Here is a 27,047-nt window from a genome sequence, read left to right as displayed (position 1 = left end):
CTGCGCAGGTGGGTTCCTGCCCGGGGGCGGGGCCTCGGGAGCGCGGGGCCTCGGGAGCGCTGGGCCTCCGGAGCGCTGGGCCTCGAGAGCCGGCTGCTGGGGACCCAAGTCCTAGAGTCCGGAGGCCGAGGAGACAGTGAGTGTGGTCCCTCGCCTCCCCGCCCGCCCCCAGGGCAGGCCCTCTGCCCCTAACCCTGCTCCCCCCACCTCCCACCATCACCACCCCCTGCGCTCCCGTCTGCCGCCCGCCCCTAGACTACCACTCAGTCCCGGGGCTCCCCTCCCCCATGCGGGCTCGCCCTCGCCTTTAAGCTGCCTTTTCTCCCTCCCGGCAGTGGCCCCCACCCGCGACGATGAGATCCGGAAGGACGTGCAGGTGCCAGCAGTAGGGCCTATGGCTGCGGTGGAGCCTCAGCTGAGTGGGAACTTTAGGCCTTTGGAAGCCCGGCCTGGCCCGCCGGGATCCCTGGGGTGGGGCAGGACCAAGTCCGGGCTGAGAGCTTTGTAGCGAGCAGAGGCCGGCCAGGCCTGGGGAGGCTGGAGGGGGGTTGGTGGGGCGTATGGGCGCCTTCACCCTGAGGACACCAGCTCCAGCTCTTCTTTCCTCACCCCTCACCCCACCCTTGGCCCCTGGGTCAGACCTACTACGGGCAGGTGCTGAAGAAATCAGCAGACCTCCAGACCAATGCGTGTGTCACTGCAGCCGGGCCAGTCCCCAAGCACATCCGGGAAGCCCTGCAGAATGTAAATGAGGAAGTATCCTTGAGGTAACGTGTCCTGTGCTGCCTCCATGAAGACCCCAGACAGCATCTTTCTCAAAATATAGTGATGCCAGGTCACTAGGGAATTAGCCCGTCTCCTCCAATCCATGGGTCTTGCCTTATCTATTATAAAACTGGTAAAGCACAGCACTGATCGATCATCTTACTGCTCTGTTGAAGAACTTCCAGTGACCCACACACACACCCCCTTTACTCACAGGATACATTCACACTCCTTGGACCTGAAATTCAAGCCTGTCCAGGTTGGCCCTCCCTTCCTAACCAACCTTGGCTCCCTCTGATGCACTATACTACTCTAGCCAGACCTTTCCCTTCCTCCTGCCATCAACACTGCCAAGATGATTTCTGCCTGCCCGGCATGCAGTTATCAATCTGGAATGCCTTCCCCCTGCTTGCTTGCTTTCTTTTTTTAATAAATAATTATTTATTTTTGACTGCATTGGGTCTTCATCCCTACGCGAGGGCTTTCTCTAGTTGTGGCCAGCGGGGGCTACTCTTCGTTGCGGTGTGAGGGCTCCTTACTGCGGTGGCTTCTCTTGTTGCGGAGCACGGGCTCTAGGTGTGCGGGCTTCAGTAGTTGTGGCACGCGGGCTCAGTTGCTCTGCGGCATGTGGGGTCTTCCCAGACCAGGGCTTGAACCCATGTTCTCTGCATTGGCAGGCGGATTCTTAACCACTGCACCACTAGGGAAGCCCCCCCGCCTCCTTTCTACCTTCCAAATCCTACCTATCCAACGCTTCACTGATGTCCTACCTACTTTATGAACCCTTCTTTAATCCTTGGGCACCACTTCCCCAAACCACTATAACACTTACTTCCTGTGCCACTCAGCTTGTAAATAAATCATGGAAAATATTTTGTTTTTGTGTTTTATCTCCCTCGTTAAATACACTTAAGGGACAGAATTCTTGTCTTACCTTTCTTCTTCAATAACTAGCAAGTCCTGGACCTGCATAAGATGATCAGTTAATGCCTAACAAATATTTTAGTTGGTTTATTTGTCTTAGTACCTGGTACAGTGCCCATCAATTCAATGGTAAACAAAGCAGATAAGAGTCCCAGCCTTCATGGAGCTTCCGGTGTAGTGAGGGAGACTAAACATCTAAAGAGAAATTGAATGATGGAAGGAAGGAAAGGAGGGAGGGAAGGAGGAAGGATTTATAAGATTTAATGATTCCACATCTTCTCGTCTCTAGAGGGGAAAAATGTGTATATATTTTCTGTTTCCCAGATATTATGGCTGTGGTCTGGTCATCCCTGAGTGTCTGGAAAACTGCTGGATTTTGGACCTGGGGAGTGGAAGTGGCCGAGACTGCTATGCACTTAGTCAGCTGGTTGGTGAGAAGGGACATGTCACCGGAATAGACATGACAGAAGGTCAGGTGAGGCAATTATTTCAAGGACAAGGAGGAAAAAATTCTGAAAAGCATTCTTTTAGAGATAAAGTTGTTTCCTTGTGACTCTTCAAGGATAATTTAAGAAGGGTGCTAAATGCAGTGCTCGCTTGTGCCATTACTGCTTCCTGACCTGGAAACTGAGAACTTTGACAATTAGGGTCTTCTCTGGGAGAACAGAGTCAAAGGTTTGATCTGATTTATGAATATCATGATGACTGAATGGAGTTTGATCTTGTCCTTTCTGCCATCTATCCTGAAAGATTTTCTTACTGAGTGAAGAGTTTATTCAAATAAAACGCATGTATCAAACAGGGGGTTTATGCCCCATTGAGTTGTCCCACTCTGTAGTATATCCTGCATGCCCAGATGAACCTTGTTTACGTACCTAAAACATTCTGGGGGGAGTATATTCCATTAGTAATAGGAAACTTTAGGAAAAAATTAGTGCATTCAAAAATGTTGATTATCAAATCTATTTTTTTTTCTTCCTTTAGGTAGAAGTGGCTAACAAGTACATTGAATATCACATGGAAAAATATGGCTTCCAGTCACCCAATGTGACTTTTATTCATGGCTACATAGAGAAGTTAGGAGAGGCTGGAATCAAGAATGAGAGTTATGATATTGTTATGTAGGTCTATGTCCTTACTGTTGTGAATATAGTCCATTTCCTATTGAACACAGGAGTGTCACCACTTTTTGCTGAATGGATTCTTATTTGGGGGGTTAAACTAAACTTACCATAACTTAATAAAGGGATGGAGCTGGCCTGGGGCGCTTGCAGTCCACCAGCCACAGAACACGCTAGCCTGAGAGAGAACGTGTTTTAATTTTTTTTTTTTTCTTGGCTGCGTTGGGTCTTCATTGCTGTGCATGGGCCTTCTATAGTTGTGTCGAGCAGAGGCTACTCTTCATTGTGGTGCGCTGGCTTCTCACTGTGTTGGCTTCTCTTGTTGCAGAGCACGGGCTCTAGGGGCTCGAGCTTCAGTAGTTGTGGCATGTGGGCTCTAGAGCACAGGCTCAGTAGTTGTGGCACACAGGCTTAGTTGCTCCATGGCATGTGGGATCTTCCCAGACCAGGGATCGAACCTGTGTCCCCTGCATTGGCAGGCAGATTCTTAACCACCGCACCACCAGGGAAGTCCTGAGAATGTATTTTAAACTTAACCGTGGTTTACGAATGAGCCCAAAAGACCAGCAAGACCAATGAGTCTGCTTATACAATATGTTATCTTCAGTGTTATTTTCATGGCAAATTATAGGATTCTGTGTTTCTGTTTTTCCTCTGAGTTGTCAAACCATGCCTTAATAAAGCTGCCTTTGAGGAACTTAGCCTATTTACATGTGGCATAAGAAATGCCTTGTGCAGTAGGCATCTGGTCCCTGGTCATTTTGTTGCATGGTCAACATCAGGGCAGAAACAAATAAGCATGCCTCAAAACTTTTTCTGCACACTCAAAGTTGCTAACAATGTATTGAGATTTCAAACACTCTGTCCATCTCCCTTATCTTGGGACAAAGTTGAGTGTGGGGAAGAGAGGAGGGAGGTGGGAAGAATAGTGTAGCTTTGAGAAAATGGTGGGAACCACCTTTAGGGACTAAAAGGATTTGAAGGTGTCTAAGTAGCCTGCAGATGTGCTTGACATTCTGTCTATTCTTTTTTAGATCCAATTGTGTCATTAACCTTGTACCTGATAAACAGCAAGTGCTGCAGGAGGTATATCGAGTGTTAAAGGTGAGGGGAAGAGGGAGACCAGTGGTCTTCGAACATCAGTGAGAGCACATGGGATATGTCCTGTTCTTGTCCCCTTGAGCTGAGAGCTCAAACTCTCAATTTATCCATTAAATTAGAAAGAGTGGCAAAATGTGGGAGTGACAGGAATACCCTAGATATGAATTTGTTTTCCTCTAGGTTGCAAAAGGTGATAAATCTGAGAGTCACGATTGTGATTGAATATGTTAAAATTTGCTTTCTTGGCTGTTTTTCCTCCTGCTTGCTGCTGTACATGATCCTAGAATAGCATCTGCAGAGCTGCGGGGACCTTTGGACTGACTACTAAGGTTATTTTGAATATACTTTCCCAGCATGGACAGTGTTTCTCAGGGATCCTTATTTTGTATCCATCGGGATTCCAGATCTTTGGGAAGTTAAGGAAGATGGATCTTTTACATTAACTACTCTCTTAAAGGAAAACTTGCAGGAGGTCCACACCCTCTATATGTATCATGAGATGTATCTCTTCATGACAGAAGATAGAAGATTATGAGATTCTTGGTTTATAGGGCTGTTTTAGAGATCAAATAAGAATATCTATGTAGAAATGATTTAACAATGTCTTAATGAGTAGGCCATTGTATAGACCAGCTCACTGTTTTCACCAGGGCGTATGTGTAGAAGGTAGAGACATTACTATAGAATCTAGACGTCCATGCTCTTGAAATTAGCTGAATAAAATCTTAAAATTCCTGATCACTCATATGCCTGAGATTTTAAGGACAATGTTTTAAAAAGATAATGTGTTATTATAAAAATAAATAACAACATTACAAAAGTTATTTAATTTTTAAGGGAGAAGAGTTTATGAATACCGTTTACTTCTGTTCTATAACAACCTGGCCTTGCTTTCGCTTCAGATTGGTTAAGCTTGGAAAGTTATTTTATTACCTGTTGAGTGGGGCACTGAAAAAAAAATCTTGGCAGTTGGCTATTGATTATAACTAGGGAGGCAGCTAGTAGTTATTTGTCCAAAAAGGGTCAGCTCAAGAACTTCTGTTGTTTTTTTTAAAACTTGATTTTAGCCCCTCATTCCTTTCTTTGCTATCTGGGACTAATGTAATCTTTAACCTTGTTTGGATTAATTCTGCTGTTTCAGCACGGTGGGGAGCTATATTTCAGTGACGTCTATGCTAGCCTTGAATTGCCAGAAGAAGTCAGGACACACAAAGTTTTAAGGGGTAGGTTTTTGTGTTTTATTTTGTTTTGAGGCAGATACTCGTCCAAGTACAGAGTTCCATCCTGCTAATATCCAGGATGAGGCTTTGTGATGTGGGAACATGGTATTAGCTCAGGAGGCTTAGGTTCTGTTCCTCCTCTGACACTCAAATCTGGTATGACCTTGGACAATTTAATTAATCTCTTTGAGTCGTGTGTTCTGTACTGTAAAATGTAGGTAATAATTCAATCTGCCTTATAGGGCTGTTATGAAGCTTAAATGGGATAGTGAATGTGAAAAATTCTTTCAAAGCTCTAGTGTGGAAATGACGGCAACTGCTCCAGAGTTGATGCCTCCTTAATTCCCCGTGTTCTCATCATTAGTGTGTTTTCGATTCCTTTACTGTCATTTTCATGGAGTCTCTGGACGTTGAGGAGATAAATGCATGTGTTTGGTCAGTCTGGTTATGAAATCAAAAGTTCTTAACTTTTAAAATAAATTATGTTAACTTTTTTCTTATTATACAAGAAGAAATGGATATTGTTAAAAAGTTGGAAAATAGGGAATTCCCTGGTGGTCCAGTGGTTAGGACTCCACACTTGCACTGCAAGGGGCCCAGGTTCAATCCCTGGTCGGGGAACTAAGATCCCGAAAGCCGTGTGGCGCAGCCAAAAAAAAAAAAGTTGGAAAATACAAAAAGAAAAAGTTACTACTAAGCACATAACCCAGTAATAACCTCTTTTAATAGCTTAATATACACACTTTTAGGGTTTTTTTTTCCTGTGGGTGTGTATAATAATATTGGGTGTATGCTGCATATAGAATTTAGTATTCTAATTTTATTTAGCATATTTCCTAAGCCTAAAACTTTAAAAAAATTTTTAAATGTTTGTATTATACAACTCTATTGTACAGCTGTACCATAATTTATTTGACCATTTCTCTATTGGTGATGATTTAGATTATTCCTAATTTGTTGGTGTAATAAATTTAAAAACTGTAAAATGCCTTATGAACATTAATAGTAATTACTGTTCTAGTAGCAGATCATTATGAGATTAATCTGGAACTAAGAGGCAGTTTTGGAATTTTTCTAGTATGTTTTTTTACATTACAGTGCTTTTCAGAATGTGACCTAATACGTACATGAATATTATGATTGATAGAACCAATGCATTAGTGACTGTCCTGAAGAATGGTTCCCAGAGACCATTAGCTAGCATATCTGGTTTCAACCATGACTTTCTATACCTTGGGGGACACTCAGGTCCTTCTTCTATTTTTCTAGAACCTATGCATTAAGTAATACCATAGCCTGATCAATTATACAGAAGAATAATTCCCTTAATACCTAGTTGTATTGGTTGATCTGTGATTTTTCTTTTTTTTAGGTGAGTGCCTGGGTGGTGCTTTGTACTGGAAGGACCTTGCTATCCTTGCCCAAAAAATTGGGTTCTGCCCTCCACGTTTGGTCACTGCCAATTTCATTACAGTTCAAAACAAGGAACTAGAAAACATGATCGGTAAGAAACAGCAGTAGGGACTGTTATAACTGCACCCTGCATGGTTCAAATTTGGTGATTATCAAGTGTCTCCTGAGTGAGTCTCATTGAAGGAGACTTAGTGTCATCTGGAAATCTCCATCTTGTCTCCTGTTTAATGTCAACCTCCCAAAGTTTGGCATTTAATAAAGCACTTTGAAGTTATTCAGTAAATAGAGTGATGTGCCCATAAAGATAATTGATGGCATGCAAAGAAGAAATCGTCTTTATAATATTAAGTCCTCATCTGCTGAGCAAACCAATAGCCGTTGGAGTGCTGGAGATGAACCATGAGTATATTCTGTTTTTAGGTGACTGCCGTTTTGTTTCTGCAACATTTCGCCTTTTCAAACTCCCTAAGACAGGACCAACCAAAAGATGCCAAGTTATTTACAATGGAGGAATCACAGGACACGAAAAAGAACTAATATTTGATGCAAATTTCACATTTAAGGTAAATAAAGATTTCCGTGACTTCCAGCATTCTTCCTATTCTTTCCTTTGCTCCAGGAACCTTTTCTTAACCTTGCATTGCTTCTCACTTTTCTGGTCTTGGTGTATGTGTGTTTGTCTATATATATACACACACATATACATATACGTATATACATATTTGCTGAACTATTGAAAAGTAAGTTGCAGATATCATGACATTTTACCTTTAAATAGTTCAGCATGCATCTCCTAAGAATAAAATATTCTCCTACATAACCAAATACCATTATGACATCTAAAAAACTTTTCTATGAGAAGCGTCATTCAGACATCAGATTAATGGAATTATAGAGAAAGAGGATGGAATAATAGGAGAGGACTGCATAACAGTATTTCAGTTGTTTAATTGTATTGTGGAATTAAGGATGGTTAGTGTTTAATGATGACATTGACATTTCTACTACTCTTTTTAGAGTAGGTTTTGTTTTCTCAGAGACGTACAGGCTTTGGAATTGGATACCTGGTTTCAAATTCTGGCTCTGTTATTTATTTATTACTCAGGTAAACTTGAATGTGCCACCAAAATTGTTTGAGATACAATTTGCTCCACTGTAAAAGTAGGGATAATAATACCTACATGGCAGAATTTCTATAAAGATTAGCAATAATATAGCAAAACATTGGTACTGGGAACTCAGTAAATAGAAGATACCGTCATTATTTGCTCCAAAGGTGGAAGAACTTTACTGTTTCCTCCATCTGATTTTTTTGTCTAGATAGCATTTTCAAATTTCTGAAATACTCCCTGGTGTAGCAGAGCCATTAATGCTTTTTCACTGATACACTGCCACTTGCCTGCTTCAGTAGATTCACAGGATCAGAGTGGGAAGGGCCTTTGAAATCATTACTCTGGTCTACTGGCTTTCAAAACAACATTTCTAATAGCAGAATTATTTTTTATTGAGATATAATTGACATATAACATTATATTAGTTTCAGGTGTACAACATAATGATTTAATACTTGTATGTATTGCAAAATGATCACCACAGTAAGTCTAGTTAATGTCCATTACCATACATATTTACAAATTGTTGTTTCTTGTGATGAGAACTTTTAAGATTTACTTTCTCAGCAACTTTCAAATATATAATACACTGTTATTAACTAAAGTCACTATGCTGTACATTATATCCTCATGAGTTATTTATTTTATAACTGAGAGTTTGTATCTTTTGATCCACTTTAGCCATTTTGCCCACTCTCTAACCCCCCCAGAATTATTTTTTTCAGCAAAATTTTATTTAAAAGACCAATACTTACTATGTGTCAGTCATTGCTTTATATAACCCCAGTATCTGAAGGGATACAAGCAGAGTTTATCTGATAGGAGCAGGGATTGGACAGCTCAGAATCTCCTGTGTTCGCTCCTGGTTCCCAAGGCGTAGACCTTTTACACACCTCCCAGGCACCCTGGGACTCGAGGAAATACACTTTAAAAGCCACTAGTCCAAAGCCCTCATTTTAGCAATGAATAAGGTGAAACTCAGAGAGCAGTGGTTTTCTACATTTGCCTCTGAGCAGAGACTAGACACTGGAGCCACGAGTGCCCTTTTTTTTGCACTGCCACCAAAGGAAAACTGATAACGACACTGGTCAATTCCATGTGGAAATAAGCATGAAGCTAGCAGCAGGGTCTGAACATGAGAAAATACTTATGTCAAAAGGTGTAGTCTCTTTATCTTGAGATATTGCTCGTTAGTAGAACTTCAGGATGTTTTTCTTCTATTGAGACAAAAGTGGCATCTCTAAGAATGTGTTTTTCATGCTACCCTTCAGAAAGATGAAACTGCTGAAGTGGATGAAGAAACAGCAGCTATCCTGAAGAATTCACGATTTGCCCAAGATTTTCTGATCAGGCCAAATGGAGAGAAGTTGCTGACATGTGGAGGCTATACTGCTTTTGAAGCAAAGGTTTGCTCGGCTTTCAATTCCCTAACCTCAAACAGAGAACCATTTAAAAAATCGTTATGGTCACCACAGACTGCTAAAGCAAGAAACAAAGCATTGTTCTTTTAGTTGGCCACCATAATTTATTTCTAGCATTTTTGTACCTATAAAATGATTTACCTTCATAACTTCATTTTCCTGGGCTTCCCTGGTGGCACAGTGGTTAAGAATCCGCCTGCCAATGCAGGGGACACGGGTTCGAGCCCTGGTCCGGGGAGATCCCACATGCCGCGGAGCAGCTAAGCCTGTGCGCCACAACTACTGAGCCTGTGCTCTAGAGCCCGCAAGCCACAACTACTGAAGCCCGCGCGCCTAGAGCCCGTGCTCCACAGCAAGAGAAACCACCGCAGTGAGAAGCCTGCGCACCGCAACGAAGAGTAGCCCCCGCTCACTTTTTTTTCCTTTTAATAAATTAAAAGAAAAAAAAAGCTTAAAAAAAAAAAGAGAAAGAAACCATAAAGGAAATGACTACATAAAAATTGAAAACATCTATTCAGGAAAAAAAAGCAAATAAAAAGATAAATGAGAGAAAATATTTGCAAAATATAATAGACAATCTCTTATAGAGCAATTAAAAAATGAATATCACTCTAATAGAAAATGGTTAAAGGAATTATTATAGGAAGTTCACAATGCTCTATGTGAACATTATAAATTTACTTATGTTTTCTTTTAGTACTTTTTAAAAATGAGATAAAATTCATGTAACATAAAATTCATTATTTTAACCATTTTAACGTGTACAATTTAGCAGCTTTTAGTATATTTATAAGGTTGTGCAACTATTACCACTATCTTAGTGCCAGAAAACTTTCATCACCTGCAAAAGAAATCCCATGCCCATTAAGCCCTAATTCCCCAATCTCCCCCTCTCCCACCCCTGGCAATAACTAATCTGCTTTCTGTCTCTGGATTTGCTTATTCTGGACATTTCATGTAAGTGGAATCATACACTATGTGGCCTTTTTTGTCTGGCTTCTTTTACTTAATATAATGTTTTCAAGGTTTATCCATATAGCAGTATTTCATTCCTTTTTATGGCTGAACAATAGTCCCTTGTATTAGGGACTAAAAATGAGGATAGACCTCATTTTTTTTTTTTTATCCATTCATCAGTTGATAGACCTTAGGTTGTTGCCACTTTTTGGCTATTGTGAGTAGTGTTGCTGTGAACATGCATGTGTATGTGCTTCATGTACTTGTTGAGTAGTTATTTCAATTCTTTTGGGTCTGTATCTAGGAGTGGAATTGTTGGGTCATATGGTAACTCTCCATTTAACTTTTTGGAAAGCCACCAAACTGTGTTCTACAGTGGCTGCACCATTTTACATTCCTACCAGCAGTGTACAAGGGTTCCAGTTTCTCTACATCCTTGCCAACACTTGTTATTTTCTGTGCTGTTTTGATTGTAGCCATCTTAGTGTGAAGTGGTACCTCACTGTGGTTTTGATTTGCATTTCCCTAATGACTAATGATGTTAAGCATCTTCTCATGTGCTTGTTGACTGTATAATTTCTTGACCATTTGTATATTTTCTCTGGAGAAATGTCTTGTCCTTTGCCTGTTTTTAAATTGGGTAGTTTGTCTTTTTGTTGCAGAGTTGTAAGAGTTCTTTATATATTCTCTGTACTAGACCCTTATCACGTACATGATTTGCAAAAACGTCTCCCATTCTGTGTGTTATCTTTTTATTCTCTTGATAGTGTCTTTTGATACATAAAAGGTTTTAATTTTGATGAAGTCCAGTTAGTTTTTCTTTGCCTGTGCTTTGGGTATCATCGCTAAGAATCTATCACTTAATCCAAGGTCATGAAGATTCTTCTAGTACTTCCATGGTTTGTTTTTCACATTTAAATTTTTACTCCATCTGGAATTTATTTTTTTAAAATGCTAAATTCCTCTTTTCCTTTCCTTTTTTTAAAATTAATTTATTTATTTACTTTTCTTTTTATTTTTGGCTGCCTCAGGTCTTAGTTGTGGCACGCGGGATACTCCTTGCGGCACCTGGGCTCTTTGTTATGGCGTGCTGGCTCCCCTCTAGTTGTGGTGTTTGGGTTTTTTCTCTCTAGTTGTCATGTGTGGGTTTTCTCTCTCTTGTTGTGGCGCACAGGCTCCAGAGCATATGGGCTCTGTAGTTTGCAGCACGCAGGCTCTCTAGTTGAGGTACGCGGGCTTAGTTGCCCCACGGCATGTGGGATCTTAGTTCCCTGACCAGGGATCGAACCTGCATCCCCTGCATTGGAAGGTGGATTCTTTACTACTGGACCACCAGGAAAGTCCTTGGAATTTATTTTAACATAAATATTCAGGTAGAGTCTGGCTATTTTTCTGAATATTAACTAGTCAAATTTTCCTATTTATTAATTCATTTCTCTGCTGTTATGGAATGCTAATTTCTAGCATATCTAATTTCTTAAATGTATATTTGAGCCAGTATTCCAGCATATTCGAAAATGAATATTTTCTAAAATGTCTTAGATTCATATTTAAAATTATTCTAGTAACTGAAATACTGGTGTAGCATTTTTTAAAGCATTTTATCACAATTTATCTCAGGTCATCTCTCACAACTTCCCTGTGAGGAAGGCAGATAGGTAGTTATAACAGATATTAGCATCTCTCTTCTTCTTATTTATTTTTACCTTTTCCCCATTCATGCTATCATAATTATTTTATTGATCTATTCATTATTTTATAGTATTTTATTACTTAGAACAGGCTTAGTGATGGATTTCAAGTCTCTTTTGTCTGATAGAACTTCCTTTTTTAAAAAAATTTTTTAGGGCTTCCCTGGTGGCGCAGTGGTTGAGAATCTGCCTGCTAATGCAGGGGACACGGGTTCGAGCCCTGGTCTGGGAAGATCCCACATGCCGCGGAGCAACTAGGCCCGTGAGCCACAACTACTGAGCCTGCGCGTCTGGAGCCTGTGCTCCGCAACAAGAGAGGCCGCGATAGTGAGAGGCCCGCGCACTGCGATGAAGAGTGGCCCCTGCTTGCCACAACTAGAGAAAGCCCTCGCACAGAAACGAAGACCCAACACAGCCAAAAAACTAAAATAAATAAACTAAAAATAAAAAATAAAATTAAATTAAAAAAAAATTTTTTTTTTAAATTTATTTTATTTATTTATTTTTGGCTCTGTTGGGTCTTTGTTGCTGCACCTGTGCTTTCTCTAGTTGCGGCGAGTGGGGGCTACTCTTCATTGCGGTGCGCAGGCTTCTCATTGCGGTGGCTTCTCTTGTTGCGGAGTATGGGCTCTAGGCATGCGGGCTGCAGTAGTTGTGGCTCGCGGGCTCTAGAGCGCAGGCTCAGTAGTTGTGGCACACAGGCATAGTTGCTCCGTGGCATGTGGGATCTTCCTGGACCAGGGCTTGAATCCGTGTTCCCTGCATTGGCAAGTGGATTCTTAACCACTGCACCACCAGGGAAGCTCCTCTGATAGAACTTCTAACATTCACCAAAGTCATTACAGTGATGCACCTCAAGGCACTGGATGTTGGAAGCCCAGGGAAATAAGCTACTGATCTTGCTGGGGCAGGGTGGTGGCACAGCATGGGGTTTAAGTACACAGGTCTTGGAGTCAGACAGACTAGGTTCAAATCTTGGCTCTGCCACTTATGTGTGATCTCGGATACCTTAACTAACCTCCCTAAACCCTCAGTTTCCTCATGTGTAATGGGGAGGTAATAATCCCTTTTTTCCTCAGGTTGTGAGAATCAAATGGAATGATACATGTAAATGTTGGCCAGTGCCTGGCAAATAATACATACTCAAGAAATAGAGGTGGTTATGGTTATGAACTTGTATTTGTTAATATTCTTGGTCCCTTGGAACCGTGTTCTATGTATTTGAGTTCTGACCATCTTTGCAGGATTCTTTTGTCATTCTCTCATAAACCCTTTCTCCTGAGCTCAGAATTTCTGTAATCTTTTCTCCATGAATTTTACTTTCTGTTGTTTATATTTCATAGAAATTTTGGATATGTGGGGCACACATTGATACACAAGTAACTCTTGTGCCTTTTCCTCCCCCCCCTTTTTGTTACCTCACAAGCAGTCTTTTTTTTTTTTTTTTTTTTTTGCCACACTGGGCGGCTTGTGGGATCTTAAGTTCCCCAACCAGGGACTGAAGCCGGGGCCCTGGCAGTGAAAGTGCCGAGTCCTAACCAGTGGACCTCCAGGGAATTCCCAAGTAGTCTTAAAGAGTAAAGCTTATTGGGGATTCCCTAGTGGCCTAGTGGTTAGGATTCCAGGCTTTCACTGCCATGGCCCAGGTTCAATCCCTGGTTGGGGAACCGAGATCCTGCAAGCCAGATCACTCTCCAAAATGGTAAATTTGTAGTTGAGGAAGTTCAGTTGGAGACAAGAATCCTGGGGCCAAAAAAACCTGGTATGTTCTTGTTTGGCCACTATTACCAGCATGAATCAAGTTCAAGCTAAGTGTAGAAGCCACCTCTAGAGGTAAAGAGCGATTTTCTTTCTTTGCTTTATTCAGTTCTTGAGCACTCTGCTATTGTCAACTCTTCTGTGTTTCTAAGGAGGTAACTTTTGGGGGGAAAGTAGAAAAAACTTGAATTCTTACTTTTCAGTCCATTACATTTCATGAATGTGTTATTGGTCTTTTGAAATTCTTGGTATTTCACTGATAACAAAATCTTGCTGGTCAGAATCAATGTTTATCTTGAAATATTTTCATCATTCTAATTCTCCTGTACCTGGTTTCCTGAATCCTGGCTCTAAAAGCTGTCAGAAAATTAGTTACAAGTAAAGGGAGTCTTTTCCCCAGCCATAACACTTCCACTGCACTCCGGCTGGGAAACTGTAGTTAAATGAGTTTGCTTCTGCAGGAGATGATTTTCTACTAGCATAGCTCTCCTAGCTAGCAGCACCTCATGTGCAGGAGGGTTCCTGACCTCAGGCCGGAATGCAACATTCTACATGTTTGAACTGGTTTATCATAACAATCTCCCATCTGTCCTAGCTTATTTCTTTCAGCCTATGGTTGTGCCATTGTCTTGCCATCAGCTCCACGTTTCTGAAATGGGAATAATTGACACTGAAGGAAGATTTAAAGAATGAAACAACTGTGTGTCCTAGAAATATAACCTTGTGCTCTCGGGGGAGGACATTCTTATCTTTTTTATGGAGGACCTTAATGATAGATTCCTGAGTACCGTAAGCAGGCGGCATGTAGGGAATTGCTTGTACTTCTGTTTTCCTATCAGTTACTGCAATAGAGGAATGAAAGTACTGCTTGTTACTGAGGGTTGACTCGATAATGACTGTTTTTGAGAGCCCTTCTTTTCTTTCTTCTTCTCCTCCTCCTCCTCCTTTTTTAATCCTGAGAAGCAAAATGTATTTTGCTATTTAAAAGAATTATGTTATTAAAACACTGCAGCATCTGAAATGATGCAAATAGGAGGTGTGCTATGTACTGTCTTGCTCCAGTTAACAGTCGTGGTAGTAATTACATGACAACAGTAGTAATAGTATAGAGGACCTAGCCTTTATCGAACAGTTAATATGTTGAAGGCACCACGTCATTTACTCTTCACAATACCCCTTATCTTCATTTTACAGATGAAGAAACAGGCTCAGAGAGATTAATTTGCTAATCCAAGGTCACACAGCTAGAAAGCAGTGAATCTGAACCCACGTCTGATTCTAGAGCTGACATTCTTAACCAGTATGCTGCACTACCTCTCCGTATCTATACTGTTCATAGAAGCACAAGATGTTGGTGCTGGAAAGGACTGCTTGTCAAGGTGTCCCACCTTTTATTTATTTCAAGTCTTGAGAGCTTTTTGGGCTGAAAGCATGCATTTGGAAGTGATATTGATATCACTTGTACACCCTTCTATTTGCAGTGACCACCAATAAATAATAAGAGTGTAAATTTATGTTTAATGAATTCACTTTCATTATTTAAGGTGGCTTGTTCATACTCTTGACTTCCAACCTTTTTGCCTAGTTTTTCTCTGACCCCGTTGGCACTGCTGGTGGAGGTATCTCATTTGAAGATGAAAGGAGGAAAAATAAAGACTGCCGTCTTATCTTTTGAAAATTCCACTTACTCTGCCCTGAAATCTTGCTGGTTGTGGTTGGCAATCTCAACATCTGAACATCAGCAACTGCTAATGAGGGTCCTGGTATCTGGGACTTACCTCCTTCTCTTGCACACGTTTCTAGAGATTAGAGTGAGGGAAGGGAAGAAGTTTCAGCATTTCAGTAGCTCAGTTCCAAAAAGGTAAAAGGCACAAACAAATGGGAATCCCACAAAACGAAACAAAGTAGAATCAACTTTCTTGGCCCCAAAGGGAACACCTTTCCAAAGCTGTAAATGAAGTTTACCTTGAAAGTAGTGATAACTTGATTAGAAACTTCAGGAAAAGACAGCTACCTTTATAAGTTAGTGACTAATGCTACTCCCAGGACCTCACAGAATTGTAAAATTTTATCCTCCTTCTAGGTAAATCAACCTAAGTCCAACTGAAATGTTAGTGTTTGGGTCTGTTGAAACACCTTTAACTTGTCCTTTCATTTTGGTTTGTCTTTTGACAGGATATAATCACAGATCCATTCAAGCTTGCAGAAGGGTCTGACAATGCGAAGTCCAGAAGTCCCCCTGAAGCTGCCAGCGGCTGCCGAGGCACAGAGAAGTGCTGCTAAAACAACAGCTGACCAGAGGACAGTGGGCAGGAGGTGAAAGAATGAGTTACACATGTCTTAACCTGCTCTTCCCCACAGCCCATACCACAAGAAAGAATAAAAGGCAAAACTCCACCGTATTTTAGATAAAAATTAATGAATTATTTTTACAAAGTATTAATTAAAGGTTCACAGCAAAATCATCTAACAGACTAGTTAAGCAGTTTTTCTCTTAACCGAGTCTGGTGCCACCTAGTGGCCAGAAATGGAACTGAGAAGCAGTGTGAAAGCTTGGCTGATGGGCAAGAAAGGCTTCAGAAATAACAGTTGGCCAAGGGCCTCAGGGAAAACATCTTCCTTCTGACCTGCATAGCACCTTTTGGACTTTTCACCATGTTTGCTCATTAAACAGAGCTCCTACTGAACTCATGCTAATCATGCCAAAAGATTGCCAAATCAAATTTGGTAGGAGTGCTCTTGAGGTAATTGGTCTTTTAAATCAAACAGTTTTTTTTTTCTTCTTTTTAATGTGCAGTTGAATGAAGAAAACAAACAGGTAATCATTTTTTGACCTCAGTTTACCCTAATGTGTGAGAAAATAATGACCATCTGCAGTAAATCTTAACTGGATCAGGAAAAGAGTTTGATAATTTTTAAAAGACAAGCTAGGAGATGTAAAAATGGTGGGTTTTCTTTTCCTTTATAAGGTGCCCTGGTTAAACTTTTAGGAAAGTATTAAATGTACTTCTAGTTTCCATAGTTAAAGAAGAAGATTGAGGAATATTTCAAGGATGGTTATATCATTAGAAATTAAGAGCATTAAGGGAAGGTTCAAGAGTGAGTAAATAAATTGAAGACCAGTTGTACTTGAAGACTTTGTCAGGGGCACAGAAAGTGTAAGTCATATATAAGCCATGGAGCTGATAGTTCAGTTTTTAAATAGCCTTTAAGCAATGAAGAATTTTAATAAGAAAATCTCAACTAGTCGCTCTGAGCTCAGTGCAAAAAGAATAAGAGGGGAGGGACTTCCCTGGCGGTCCAGTGGTTAAGACTCCGCGCTTCCAATGCAGGGGGCGTGGGTTCCACCCCTGGTTGGGGAACTAAGATCCCACGTGCCACGTGGCACGGCCAAAAAAAAAAAAAAAAAGGAAATTGGCATGACCCAAGAAATTTTTTCATTAGAGGTATGGGAATACAAGAGGTCTTGTAAAACATTGGAATGAATTTTACAGGACAGACCCCTCTTTTAACAAAGCTGTTCAAAATGGAGAAATTCTCAGATTTCTGAGTGGGTTCAGCTATAGACCCTAACTTATTACTACAAAGCGAGGAAAGGGCAGGTGGTATCTTTTAAGCCCGATTCATCTGTGTGACCTCGATTCTAAACAGTGCTTTCTTGGTTCTAGAGTTCAATATCTACTACCCAATCATAACCTACTTCAGTGACAGCATTAGTTAGAATGGTACAGCTGGGATTAGGCATACTTTACTATTCATGAATGCTCGATGGTCCTGCGAGGGGAAAAGATGAAAAGAAAGGGTGTTCTGGTTATTTGGTTTATTAGGCTTTTCAAAATTTATGAGGAAGAGGTATTAGCCTTTTGCTTGTCATTCTGAACTTCTCAGTTCCCCCAAAAGATGTTGAGTGATGATATTGGGCTAGAAATTCACATTGTTCTTTTCCTAAGAACATACTTTAGGGCTTCCCTGGTGGCTCAGTGGTTAAGAATCCGCCTGCCAATGCAGGGGACACGGGTTCGAGCCCTGGTCCGGGAAGATCCCACATGCCGTGGAGCAACTAAGCCCATGTGCCACAACTACTGAGCCTGTGCTCTAGAGCCCACGAGCCACAACTACTGAGCCCGCGTGCCACAACTACTGAAGCAGGTGCACCTAGAGCCCGTGCTCCGCAACAAGAGAAGCCACTGCAATGAGAAGCCTGCGCACCACAACTAAGAGTAGCCCCCACTTGCCGCAGCTAGAGAAAGCCCGTGCCCAGCAACGAAGACCCAATGCAGTCAAAAATAAATAAAAATTAAAAAAAAAAGAATAATATACTTTATACATTATTTTCATTTATTAAAAATATACATTTTAAGAATTGTATTTGATCTGGAATCTAGAAAAGATATATATTAGACAATATAAAATTAAAGTAGATGTGTTTTACCCAGAGAAATGCCATAAACAGTTATTTAAATATTCAAAAATAGGTGAAATAGACAACTAGGGATATTTGATCCTTATGAGAGTGAGAGGCAGTATGGAATGATGATTAAGAGCAAAAAGCTGATGCCAAACATTTTAGTTTTTTCCCTCTTAACTCTGCCATTTAGCATTTTGGCCTTGAGAAAATAATTTAACATCTCTGTGCCTTCGTTTCATCTGTATGAAGTTCTCTGAAAGAGCGCGTGGCACGTGGTTTAGATTATTATTAGTTTAGATCTACTGATATATGGTCGCTGCGAGCATGTGATGTCAGGACCAGCTAAAGACCAGTGCTTCTTTTGCTGCCAGGACGTGGTTTATGAAGCTGCCTGTAGGTCTTTTGACAGCGGGCAGCTTTACCTCCAACATTTTATTAGAACCATTTTCAAATATACAGAAAAGTTTAAAGAATTATAGTGATGACCCATTTACCCACCACCTAGATTATATACTTGTTAACCTTCTGCAATCATTTAATACGTTTTAACATCATATTTACTAACAGCAGTGCCATAGAAACAGGGGCCTAATTCTTCCCTCGCCACAAACCTTTTTCAAAAGATATTGGACTTAAAGAGCTAAAGGAGCAGATTTTCTCTTAATTGATTATTGTATCAAATACAGTATTTTCAGTGCTTCATTATTGCAGGGGGAGGATTTATTAAAAATCATGGAAGCCTGCAGAGGCTTTTCAGCTTACCTACTGGGGGAGGCACAGCAGTAGCCTAAACAGGACCCCTACCCCCACCCCCGCTTCAGGCACACATGGCTTTAAAGGTCATGCCAAGACAGCAGCAGAACCCTCTCCTCTTACTGATTCTTGGCCTTTCTTCCGATGGCTCCCAATCTTATTAGGTTGGGAGGCCTATTACATGAGTTCAGCAAGAAATGTGAACCTATCTATCCATTTCTTTGTAAAACAAAGAATGTTGCTTGCTGTCAGGTTCTGCAAGGATTAAGTCTTTAGCTACTGCTGCCACTGATGACAGTACACCCTGAAAGGAATTCAGGACGAAAAACAGGATGAAGCACTCTGTGCTTTGGAAAAACAGGTCCCTTAGATAGTTAGATATATCTCAAGAAAAATTTTTATGAACCCAGATTCTTACATCTTTACATACATAGAAAAGCACTAAAATCATTAACTGAGATATCTGTTCCTCGTGACTAGCAGTAACCTTTCACTGAGATGTGTGCTGGATTACACATATTCCCAGACAAAATCATCTTTACACTGGCTTCTCCCCCTAGCTCTTTAGAGCAGTCCCCCCAGAGCTACCAAGAGGCTGATTCCCAGGCTAGAGTCCTCAGTAAGACTCTGAATAAAACTCAACTCACAACTCTTACGTTGTGTATTTTTCTTTCAGTTGACATTTTCATTAAGTCACTAAATATTAACTATGTACCTACTGTGTACCAGGTACCATCCTAGGCCTGGATTGCTAACAATGGAATATTATGCATCCCGGGGGCCCACAGGATAAAAACAAACAGGCATATTTTCTGAACTTTGTTGGTACCTGTCCTCACTTCTGTGCTTTGCCAAGTTTCTTCAACTGTACACACGCCACAATTTGGGTCTAAACAGGGTTTCTTTTGTAGACCCTGCCCTAAGAGTCAGCAGAGGGAGGTCTCACTAGACAGTCGAAATGAACTCTTTTGTAAATATGAAGCTGGAAGTAGACAATCCTAATAATAACCCATGACTTGAGCTTTACTGCTTCATTCCAGTCTCTGTTCAACTGCTGATCCTGCAGTTCCCGTAAGCACAACTCCCACTGAGGTTAATGGGAGTGTTGCGTGAATGTAAGTTTTGTACTTCATCTTCTGCCGAGCGAGCCTTGCTTGTCTTGGACGGTTGACCGTCGTCCCGATCCCCTTCCCCAGCAGGCCACACTAGTCCCTCCTTTCATGTAGCAGAGCCGTACAGCAGTGACAGGCTCCGGGTGAAGGGAAAATCACTTGAGGACAGAAGTGTTCTGCCCATTGCCTCATATAATAGCAGAGTGCCTCCTATACACTGTCCAGAAGCCAGAGAGAGTAAAAAAGTAGAATGGTGAATTGATGATGTTCTGGGTGCTCTGTAAGCCAGACTTGTGTCCGCTGACTTTGCAAACTAGGCCGAAAGCCGTTAACCTTCTTCTCATTCATGGAAGGAAAAGTGATGCGGGAGACAGAAAGCAAGTGTTCTTTCTAGATCTGGCTCTACTGCTGAATTAGTTACTTGCCCCTCGGAAAATCATTTGTCCACTTTGGGGTTCGCTTTCTCCAGCTGTAAAATGAGGTTTTGAACTTGGCATACTCTAAGTTCCCTTCCAACTCAGAAACAGACTTATGGGTCTAGATTCTGGAGAGGTTACGAATTTTTAAAAATTGTTTGAACTAGTTGCTCACATTTATAAATCAGAAGGTTTTCCATAACATATGAATTTCTGGCTTCTCTTGGAAAATTGGCAACATGAGCCCTGCATTTTGCACAGCTGCCATGGCCCCAGTGAGTATTGGCTTCCCTGTTACACAGGGCGTGTCCCTTTAGACACTATCCCTACCAGTCAACGTTGCCGACCCCTGTAGGCTTTTTGAGTTTGTGGCCCCATTTTAGGACTAGAATTAGCACAGTTTCATCAAAATTAAAAGTGAGGGTATTTTCCCCATTATAGTTCAAATCATGGCAGGCCTATGGCTTAATCTATGACTCTGACTTACATGTTTAATTCATTACAAGCAGAAGCCAAGAAGGGCACGTGGAGCTTGGCAGGAATGCTCACAGGAGGGAACCAAAGAGCACTGGAGCTGCTTATGGTAATTTGACATATAACTCAGAGCCTGTTTGTGTTAGGTGAGGCGTCCTGGACGGTTTATTCTCTGTTCTGAGTTAACAAGCTTCCATCACATCACTTTCTTTGTGAATATGAAATGAGCATCCTCAGGAAAGCAAAGCCTCAAAATGTCAAGTTGCTAGGGAGGAAAGGTTTGCACAGCAAGCGCAGAAGGATTTGTGTGGCTTCTAGGCTTAGTAGTTAATGTTTTATTAACTGTCCTTATTTTCTTTTTCTTATTAACCTTATTCCTTTCAAGGGACCTAACTAGGGAAATGTTGTGAAGGAGGTGTTTTTATTTTTGCTTTTCAATAATGTAACAGGAGCCCAAGAGGCAACCCTTTACAAATGGTGATTTCTCATGGTAAAGAGGAAAATTCATTGCTTCGTGTGCTATTTATAAACCATGCCAAATATCCCCAGTTGTTTCTTTTCTGAAAAGAACTCCCCTACGCCTCCCTCATAATGCTGATTTTTCTAATTTTACAGAGGAGAACACTGAGGCTGAGGATTTTAAATGACTTGCACGGTGGGAGTACAGTCTAAGACGGGTTAGAACCAAGACTACACCTAGCTCTTCTGACTCCTGGTGTACCCCTGCATCAGAGGGTTTGTCCTTGCTCTCCTTTCGGGGATTCCCAAATTTTAAAATATAGAATTAAAAAGGGAAATGATTACTATAAAAGTAAAGATAATGGTTACATCTAGGGTAGGGAACATGTGCGTGATCTAGAAGGGCTATATAGGGGTTTTCTCAACCAGGGGGTGGCTCCCGTTACCATTGTAAACGATTACAAAGTGAACATAAGGGGCTTCCCTGGTGGCACAGTGATTGGGAATCCGCCTACCAATGCAAGGGACACAGGTTCGAGCCCTGGTCCGGGAAGATCCCACATGCCGCGGAGCAACTAAGCCTGTGCGCCACAACTACTGAGCCTGAGCTCTAGAGCCCGCGAGCCACAACTACTGAAGCCTGCATGCCTAGAGCCCGTGCTCCGCAACAAGAGAAGCCACTGCAGTGAGAAGCCCGTGCACCGCAACAAAGAGTAGCCCCTGCTCGCTGCAACTAGAGAAAGCCAGAGCACAGCAGCAAAGACCCAACGCAGCCAAAAATAAATAAATAAATAAATAAAATATAAAACAACAACAACAAAGTGAACATAATCTTTGCCTGGGACTGTCCTAGTTAGCCTCAAACTAGGTCAATTATTGATAGTACCTTTTTTTCCACTCTCAAACAGGTTCTGTTTTAGATGATAAATTATGTGGTCAGCTACTATACATTTATGCTTTATGCACCTTTATATATGTTTATTATATGTCAAAAACTTTTTTAAAGTTAAAAAATATATATCCAGAAGTCTGACCTATGCTCAGGAGGCCAAGGCCAACCTGGGAAACCTTGTGTTTGCTCTAAGAGTCATGATTACTGCACGGACCACAGTGGCCACAGCTGTGATTCAGGTGTGGACTTCCAGAGTTGTGGGGTGTGGTGTTCCATCTTGGTTTTCTGGGGGCTCCTGTGGCATGAGATAGTTGTCTCTGTTTGTTTGTCCTATATGTTGCTGGAGAAATGGTGTATCCCTTAGTCATAGTTGTGAAGGTCAGTCAAGATAATATGTGAGAAAGTGCTTTGTAAACTGTGAAGTTTTTTTCTGCATGGAGTGGTAGGAGTTCCCTAAATCCCTAAATTGGCAGGCAGGGCCCCAGCATCACTGCACTGGCACCTGTCAGTTAATCTTCTTGTAATACAGCTCTTCTACTTAGAACATTCTATAGCTCCTGAAGAATGAAATCTAAACTCCTAAACTTGGCATTCAACCCACCCCAACCAACTTTCCAACATTATTCTTGCTGTTCCTCTTCAAGGGCCATAGAACCAAATTCAAGCATATGGTGTTCTAAAAATGCTGCTCCCTTTCCAACCTCATCTCACACTTTTCTCTCCATTAGAATGCCTTTTTCCTCTTTCTTCTCTCTCAATCCCTTTTTCTTGGACTGAATATTTGTCCCTCCCCCTTCCATTCATATATTGAAGCCCTAACCCCCAGAGTGCTTGTATTTGGAGATGGAGCCTCTAAGGAAGTAATTAAGGTTAAATGAGGCCATAAGGATGGGGCCCTGATCCAACAGGATAGTGTCCTTATAAGAGACACCAGTGAGCTCTTGCTCTCTCTCCATGTATGCACTCAGAGGAAAGGCTGCTTGAGGACAAAGGGGCCATCTGCAAGCCAGGAAGAGAGCTCTCACCAGAAACCGACGTCACAGGACCTTGATCTGGGATTTCAGCCTCCAGAACTGTGAGAACATAAATTTCTGTTGTTTAAGCCACCCAGTCTATGGTATTTTGTTAGGATAGAGCAGGCTAAAACACCGGTTCTTTGAATAACTTTTTCATCTGCATATCTAAAAACCTCTCTATTCTAACCTATTTTTAGTTCCTCTGGGATACCTATTTGTTTATTTTAAATATCTCAAAGACCAACTCAAAGACCATGAAGCTTCCCTCGATTCCTGCATTTTATTTTGTATTTCTTTTTGCACTATGTAGTTATTTAGTACATGTTTCCTGACCTCCTTACTAGTAAGTTTTTGGGGTAACCTCTGATTCAATATTATAGCTCCACAATGCCTAGTACAGCACCTGGAGCTTATTAGATACACAATCTATATAAGTTGAATGAGGGAACAAATGAATGAAAGAGAAAAAAAGAAATGGGGTGAGAAATAAGACACAAACTTAAAGTTTAAAGAGGAAGCTGAGGGACTTCCCTGGTGGTCCAATGGTTAAGAATCCGCCTTCCAATGCAGGGGACTTGGGTTCGATCTCTGATCAGGGAACTAAGATCCCACATGTCGCGGGGCAACTAAGCCCGCATGCTGCAACTACTGAGCCTGCACGCCGCAACTCCTGAGCCCACGCACCTCAACTAGAAAGCCCACATGCCGCAAACTACAGAGCCCACGTGCTCTGGAGCCCGTGTTCCACAACTAAGACCCGATGCAGCCAAATAAATAAATAAAATAAATATTAAAAAAATAATAAAGAGGAAGCAGAGAATTGAGATGTGGTATTAATAAGTGGGAAGCAATAAGTTAAATCTTCAGTGTAGTGGTGTTTCAAATAAAACAAATAGGTATCTCAGAGGAACTAAAAATAGAAGAATGCTTTCCCACTGAGGTCTGGCATATTATTTGTCTATACATGGAGATTTGACTAATTACTGGAGTAGAATTTTTGCTCCAGCTCCAAACGATTTGGAAAAAAAGACCATAGGAATGAATTCAGCTGATATGGGAAAACTGGCATTTTATGACTAGAGCCATAATCACAAATTAGAGCTCTGGTATCAGACCCAGGGTTCAGAATTGGACATTTAGGATCTGTTCTTTTCCCTGCAGTCTCATCCCTGGTTACCATCCTCCTGTCAGAGTCTGCCTTATCTCCCACCTCTTCCTCACTCCCCAAATGTAGTTTTTAAATTTAGATTGTTGGATGGGCAATATTCACATGGATCAACATTTTAATTAATTAATTTATGGCTGCGTTGGGTCTTCGTTTCTGTGCGAGGGCTTTCTCTAGTTGTGGCAAGTGGGGGCCACTCTTCATCGCGGTGCGCGGGCCTCTCACTGTCGCGGCCTCTCTTGCTGCGGAGCACAGGCTCCAGACGCGCAGGCTCAGTAACTGTGGCTCACGCGCCCAGTTGCTCCGTGGCATGTGGGATCTTCCCAGACCAGGGCTTGAACCCGTGTCCCCTGCATCGGCAGGCAGATTCTCAACCACTGCGCCACCAGGGAAACCCGTGGATCAACATTTTAAAACCTAAAATCGCAACCTGGGTTGAGTGTTTTAGTCACAATGATAAGGATAATGGAGCTCAGAACATTTCTTTGTCCAAGACTGAGCTGGAGACTGCAACTGGGGTGGCACAGCAGTCCGAAAGAACACCCTAAAAGATTCTAGAAAGTCCCGCAGTCGCAGGGCCTGGCAGCCAGGAGGACAGGGGGCCCGGAGCAGGGCAAACAGTGGACTTGGAATAGCAGAAGGCTACTTCCTGGGGCTGCCCCATGGAGGTTCAGGAGGGGCCGGCCCCCTGGGAGAAGGGTAGTGGGTGTGGGGTGCTGTCCAGTGCACCGTGAAGGGAGGGGGGAGGGACCAGGATGGAGGGCCGAGAGGGAGGGAAGAGTCGGCAGAATGGGAAGTGGCAGGGGGCCACCCACCATTGGCAGGGACTCGCTCTCAAGGAGCTTGCACCCTTCTCAAAGGAGGAAGCTTTTGGCACAACTCTGTAAAAAAGCCATGTTTTCCCTTCTCTTTCTCCACAGTGACTATGTCCAGAAAATATCTAGCAAAGGAGGGAAATAGGAAAGCCCAAAACAAAAAGCCTGAAAAAGAGAAGGTAAACTGCATTGCTGACTTTATTTTGTTTTGTTTGCCCTCCGTTGTGAAAAGTTCTCATTTGAGTTAAAAGAGTTCTATGTCTTTAAACAAGTGGACAGTGTTGTTTCAGGGGGAGCAGGTTTGACTGGAGGGAAAGTTTGGGCAACTGCAGCATCACCCAGTTCCTGTTTTTCCTCAAAAGATCCGGTGCTTTGGTGAGATTAAAATGTCACTGTTGAAGCAATAACTTTGAATATTTTTCTACAACTAGGCATTTTTTTTCTGGGGGGAAAAGGTTTCTGTATAAAATTAGAGCCTTATGTTGAGAAACCAGATGCATAGAGAGCCATTTGGTGTGTTACTTGCTATCTTTAAAGTCAAACTCTGGAAGACTTTTAGGTCTGGATGCAGCGCCTCCCCAAATCTCTGAACCTGCAGACATGGGAGCATATTCCATGCAGATGAGAAAACTGAACAGGTACCCTTCCCCTTGAGGATCCAGTAAAGGATTCGTGCAAGAGAGGGTTGGTTAGGGAAGGTATTTGCTAGGAGGTTCTGCTTTACCTAAATGATGTGCTGAAGGTCAAAGTCAGAACCTACCTAGGATTAGACATCCACAGCAACCAGTTAGCAGTCTTGAGGTTTTTGTAGCCCCTTCTGGAGGTGAAAACTCCTAACCACTGGACGGCCAGGAAATTCCCTACATGGAGAATATGATCCCCCCTTCCTACCACCACTGCCACTCAGGATGAACGTCAAATTCACACAGGGGACTGCTGAGCTTGTGTGTGAATGTGAGCTTGGCTGGTTTTATATTGTAAATTGTCTTGATGGGTGCTTTCTGACATTTTGCTATGAACTTCTAACTTGCTTCTAAATTGCTGAATGCCACACTTTCCTGACTGTTCTAGCTTTTTCTGAAATGCACAGGAAATGTCTGTAGGTTTGGCAAGCTTCTCCCCACCCCCATCTCCACACTCTTATTCCGAAAGTGTACACTCAGCATTTAAGAGCCTTTAATCATCTTCCCTCTTAGCTCCCTTACACACACTTGTACTCACACTTTTTATGAAGTTAAAACAGTTTTATTTTCAATCAGTTGACTTAGAAAAGGACTGTATCTATCCTTTGTCATATATCCCTAAAAAGCTCAACTTTTCTTCCAAACTTTGATAATGTTATTTTTATAAATGCATGCCAAGTGTGTGAATTAGGATTTTTAAAATATAAACTTGTTTCTCGGATATAGCAGTATGAGAATTGTGGGTGGGAGAAGCAGCATCAGAAGCTGAAGGGCTGGAAACTAGATTGGGGGCATTATTTGAAATAATCAGAATAAAAATTCTTTCACTTCTTTAACATTCTACAAGTACTGTTTCGAGCATCTACCATTGTTCTAGGCCCTGAAGATACAGCAGTGAACAAAACAGACAAAATCCTTGCCCTCAGGAAGCTTAAGTTCTAGTAGAAGGAGACAGATGTAAACTAAATTAAGGAAAATACAGTAGAGATGGAGTATAGGGAGTGTTTGTTCACAAGTTTATAAAGGTGGCCTTTGGGACTTCCCTGGTGGTCCAGTGGGTAAGACTCTGTGCTCCCAATGCAGCGGGCCCAGGTTCGATCCCTGGTAGGGAAGCTAGGTCCCACATGCATGCTGCAACTAAGAAGTCTGCATGCTACAACTAAGAGTCTGCATGCCACAAATAAGAGTCCGCATGCCGCAACTAAACATGCCGCAATGAAGATCCTGCATGCTGCAACTAAGACCCAGCACGGCCAAAATAAATAGGTAAATGAATGAATAAATAAATAAATATTAAAGGTGGCCTTTGAACAATCTTGAAGGAGGTGGACTAACGTTCTATGCTGACATCTGGGGGAAGAGAGTCCCAGG

The 27,047-nt window shown here is 41.8% G+C and overlaps 1 protein-coding gene, 1 long non-coding RNA gene and 1 other non-coding gene across 3 annotated transcripts; all 3 read left to right on the top strand.

Annotated features, from left to right (window-relative positions):
- Positions 1-15: 15 nt before the first annotated feature.
- Positions 16-15,948, top strand: AS3MT (arsenite methyltransferase). Its single transcript, XM_061193770.1, has 11 exons — positions 16-136; positions 336-376; positions 640-767; positions 2,014-2,164; positions 2,674-2,810; positions 3,845-3,914; positions 5,053-5,134; positions 6,504-6,635; positions 6,965-7,107; positions 8,928-9,062; positions 15,659-15,948. Coding segments are annotated over exons 1-11 (1,128 nt in total). The 5' UTR covers positions 16-135; the 3' UTR covers positions 15,767-15,948.
- Positions 5,680-5,752, top strand: TRNAA-UGC (transfer RNA alanine (anticodon UGC)). The gene has a single exon. It is a non-coding gene; the product is annotated as a tRNA-Ala (tRNA).
- A 5,273-nt stretch (positions 15,949-21,221) lies between the features above and the next one.
- LOC133093794 (uncharacterized) lies at positions 21,222-25,339 on the top strand. The gene is made up of 3 exons (XR_009701309.1): positions 21,222-21,381; positions 25,099-25,172; positions 25,273-25,339. It is a non-coding gene; the product is annotated as an uncharacterized LOC133093794 (long non-coding RNA).
- The last annotated feature ends 1,708 nt before the right edge of the window (positions 25,340-27,047 follow it).

The sequence above is a fragment of the Eubalaena glacialis genome, chromosome 1 (assembly GCF_028564815.1).
Source record: "Eubalaena glacialis isolate mEubGla1 chromosome 1, mEubGla1.1.hap2.+ XY, whole genome shotgun sequence".
Classification (NCBI taxonomy): domain Eukaryota; kingdom Metazoa; phylum Chordata; class Mammalia; order Artiodactyla; family Balaenidae; genus Eubalaena; species Eubalaena glacialis.
This window is presented reverse-complemented; position numbering and strand designations above follow the sequence as displayed.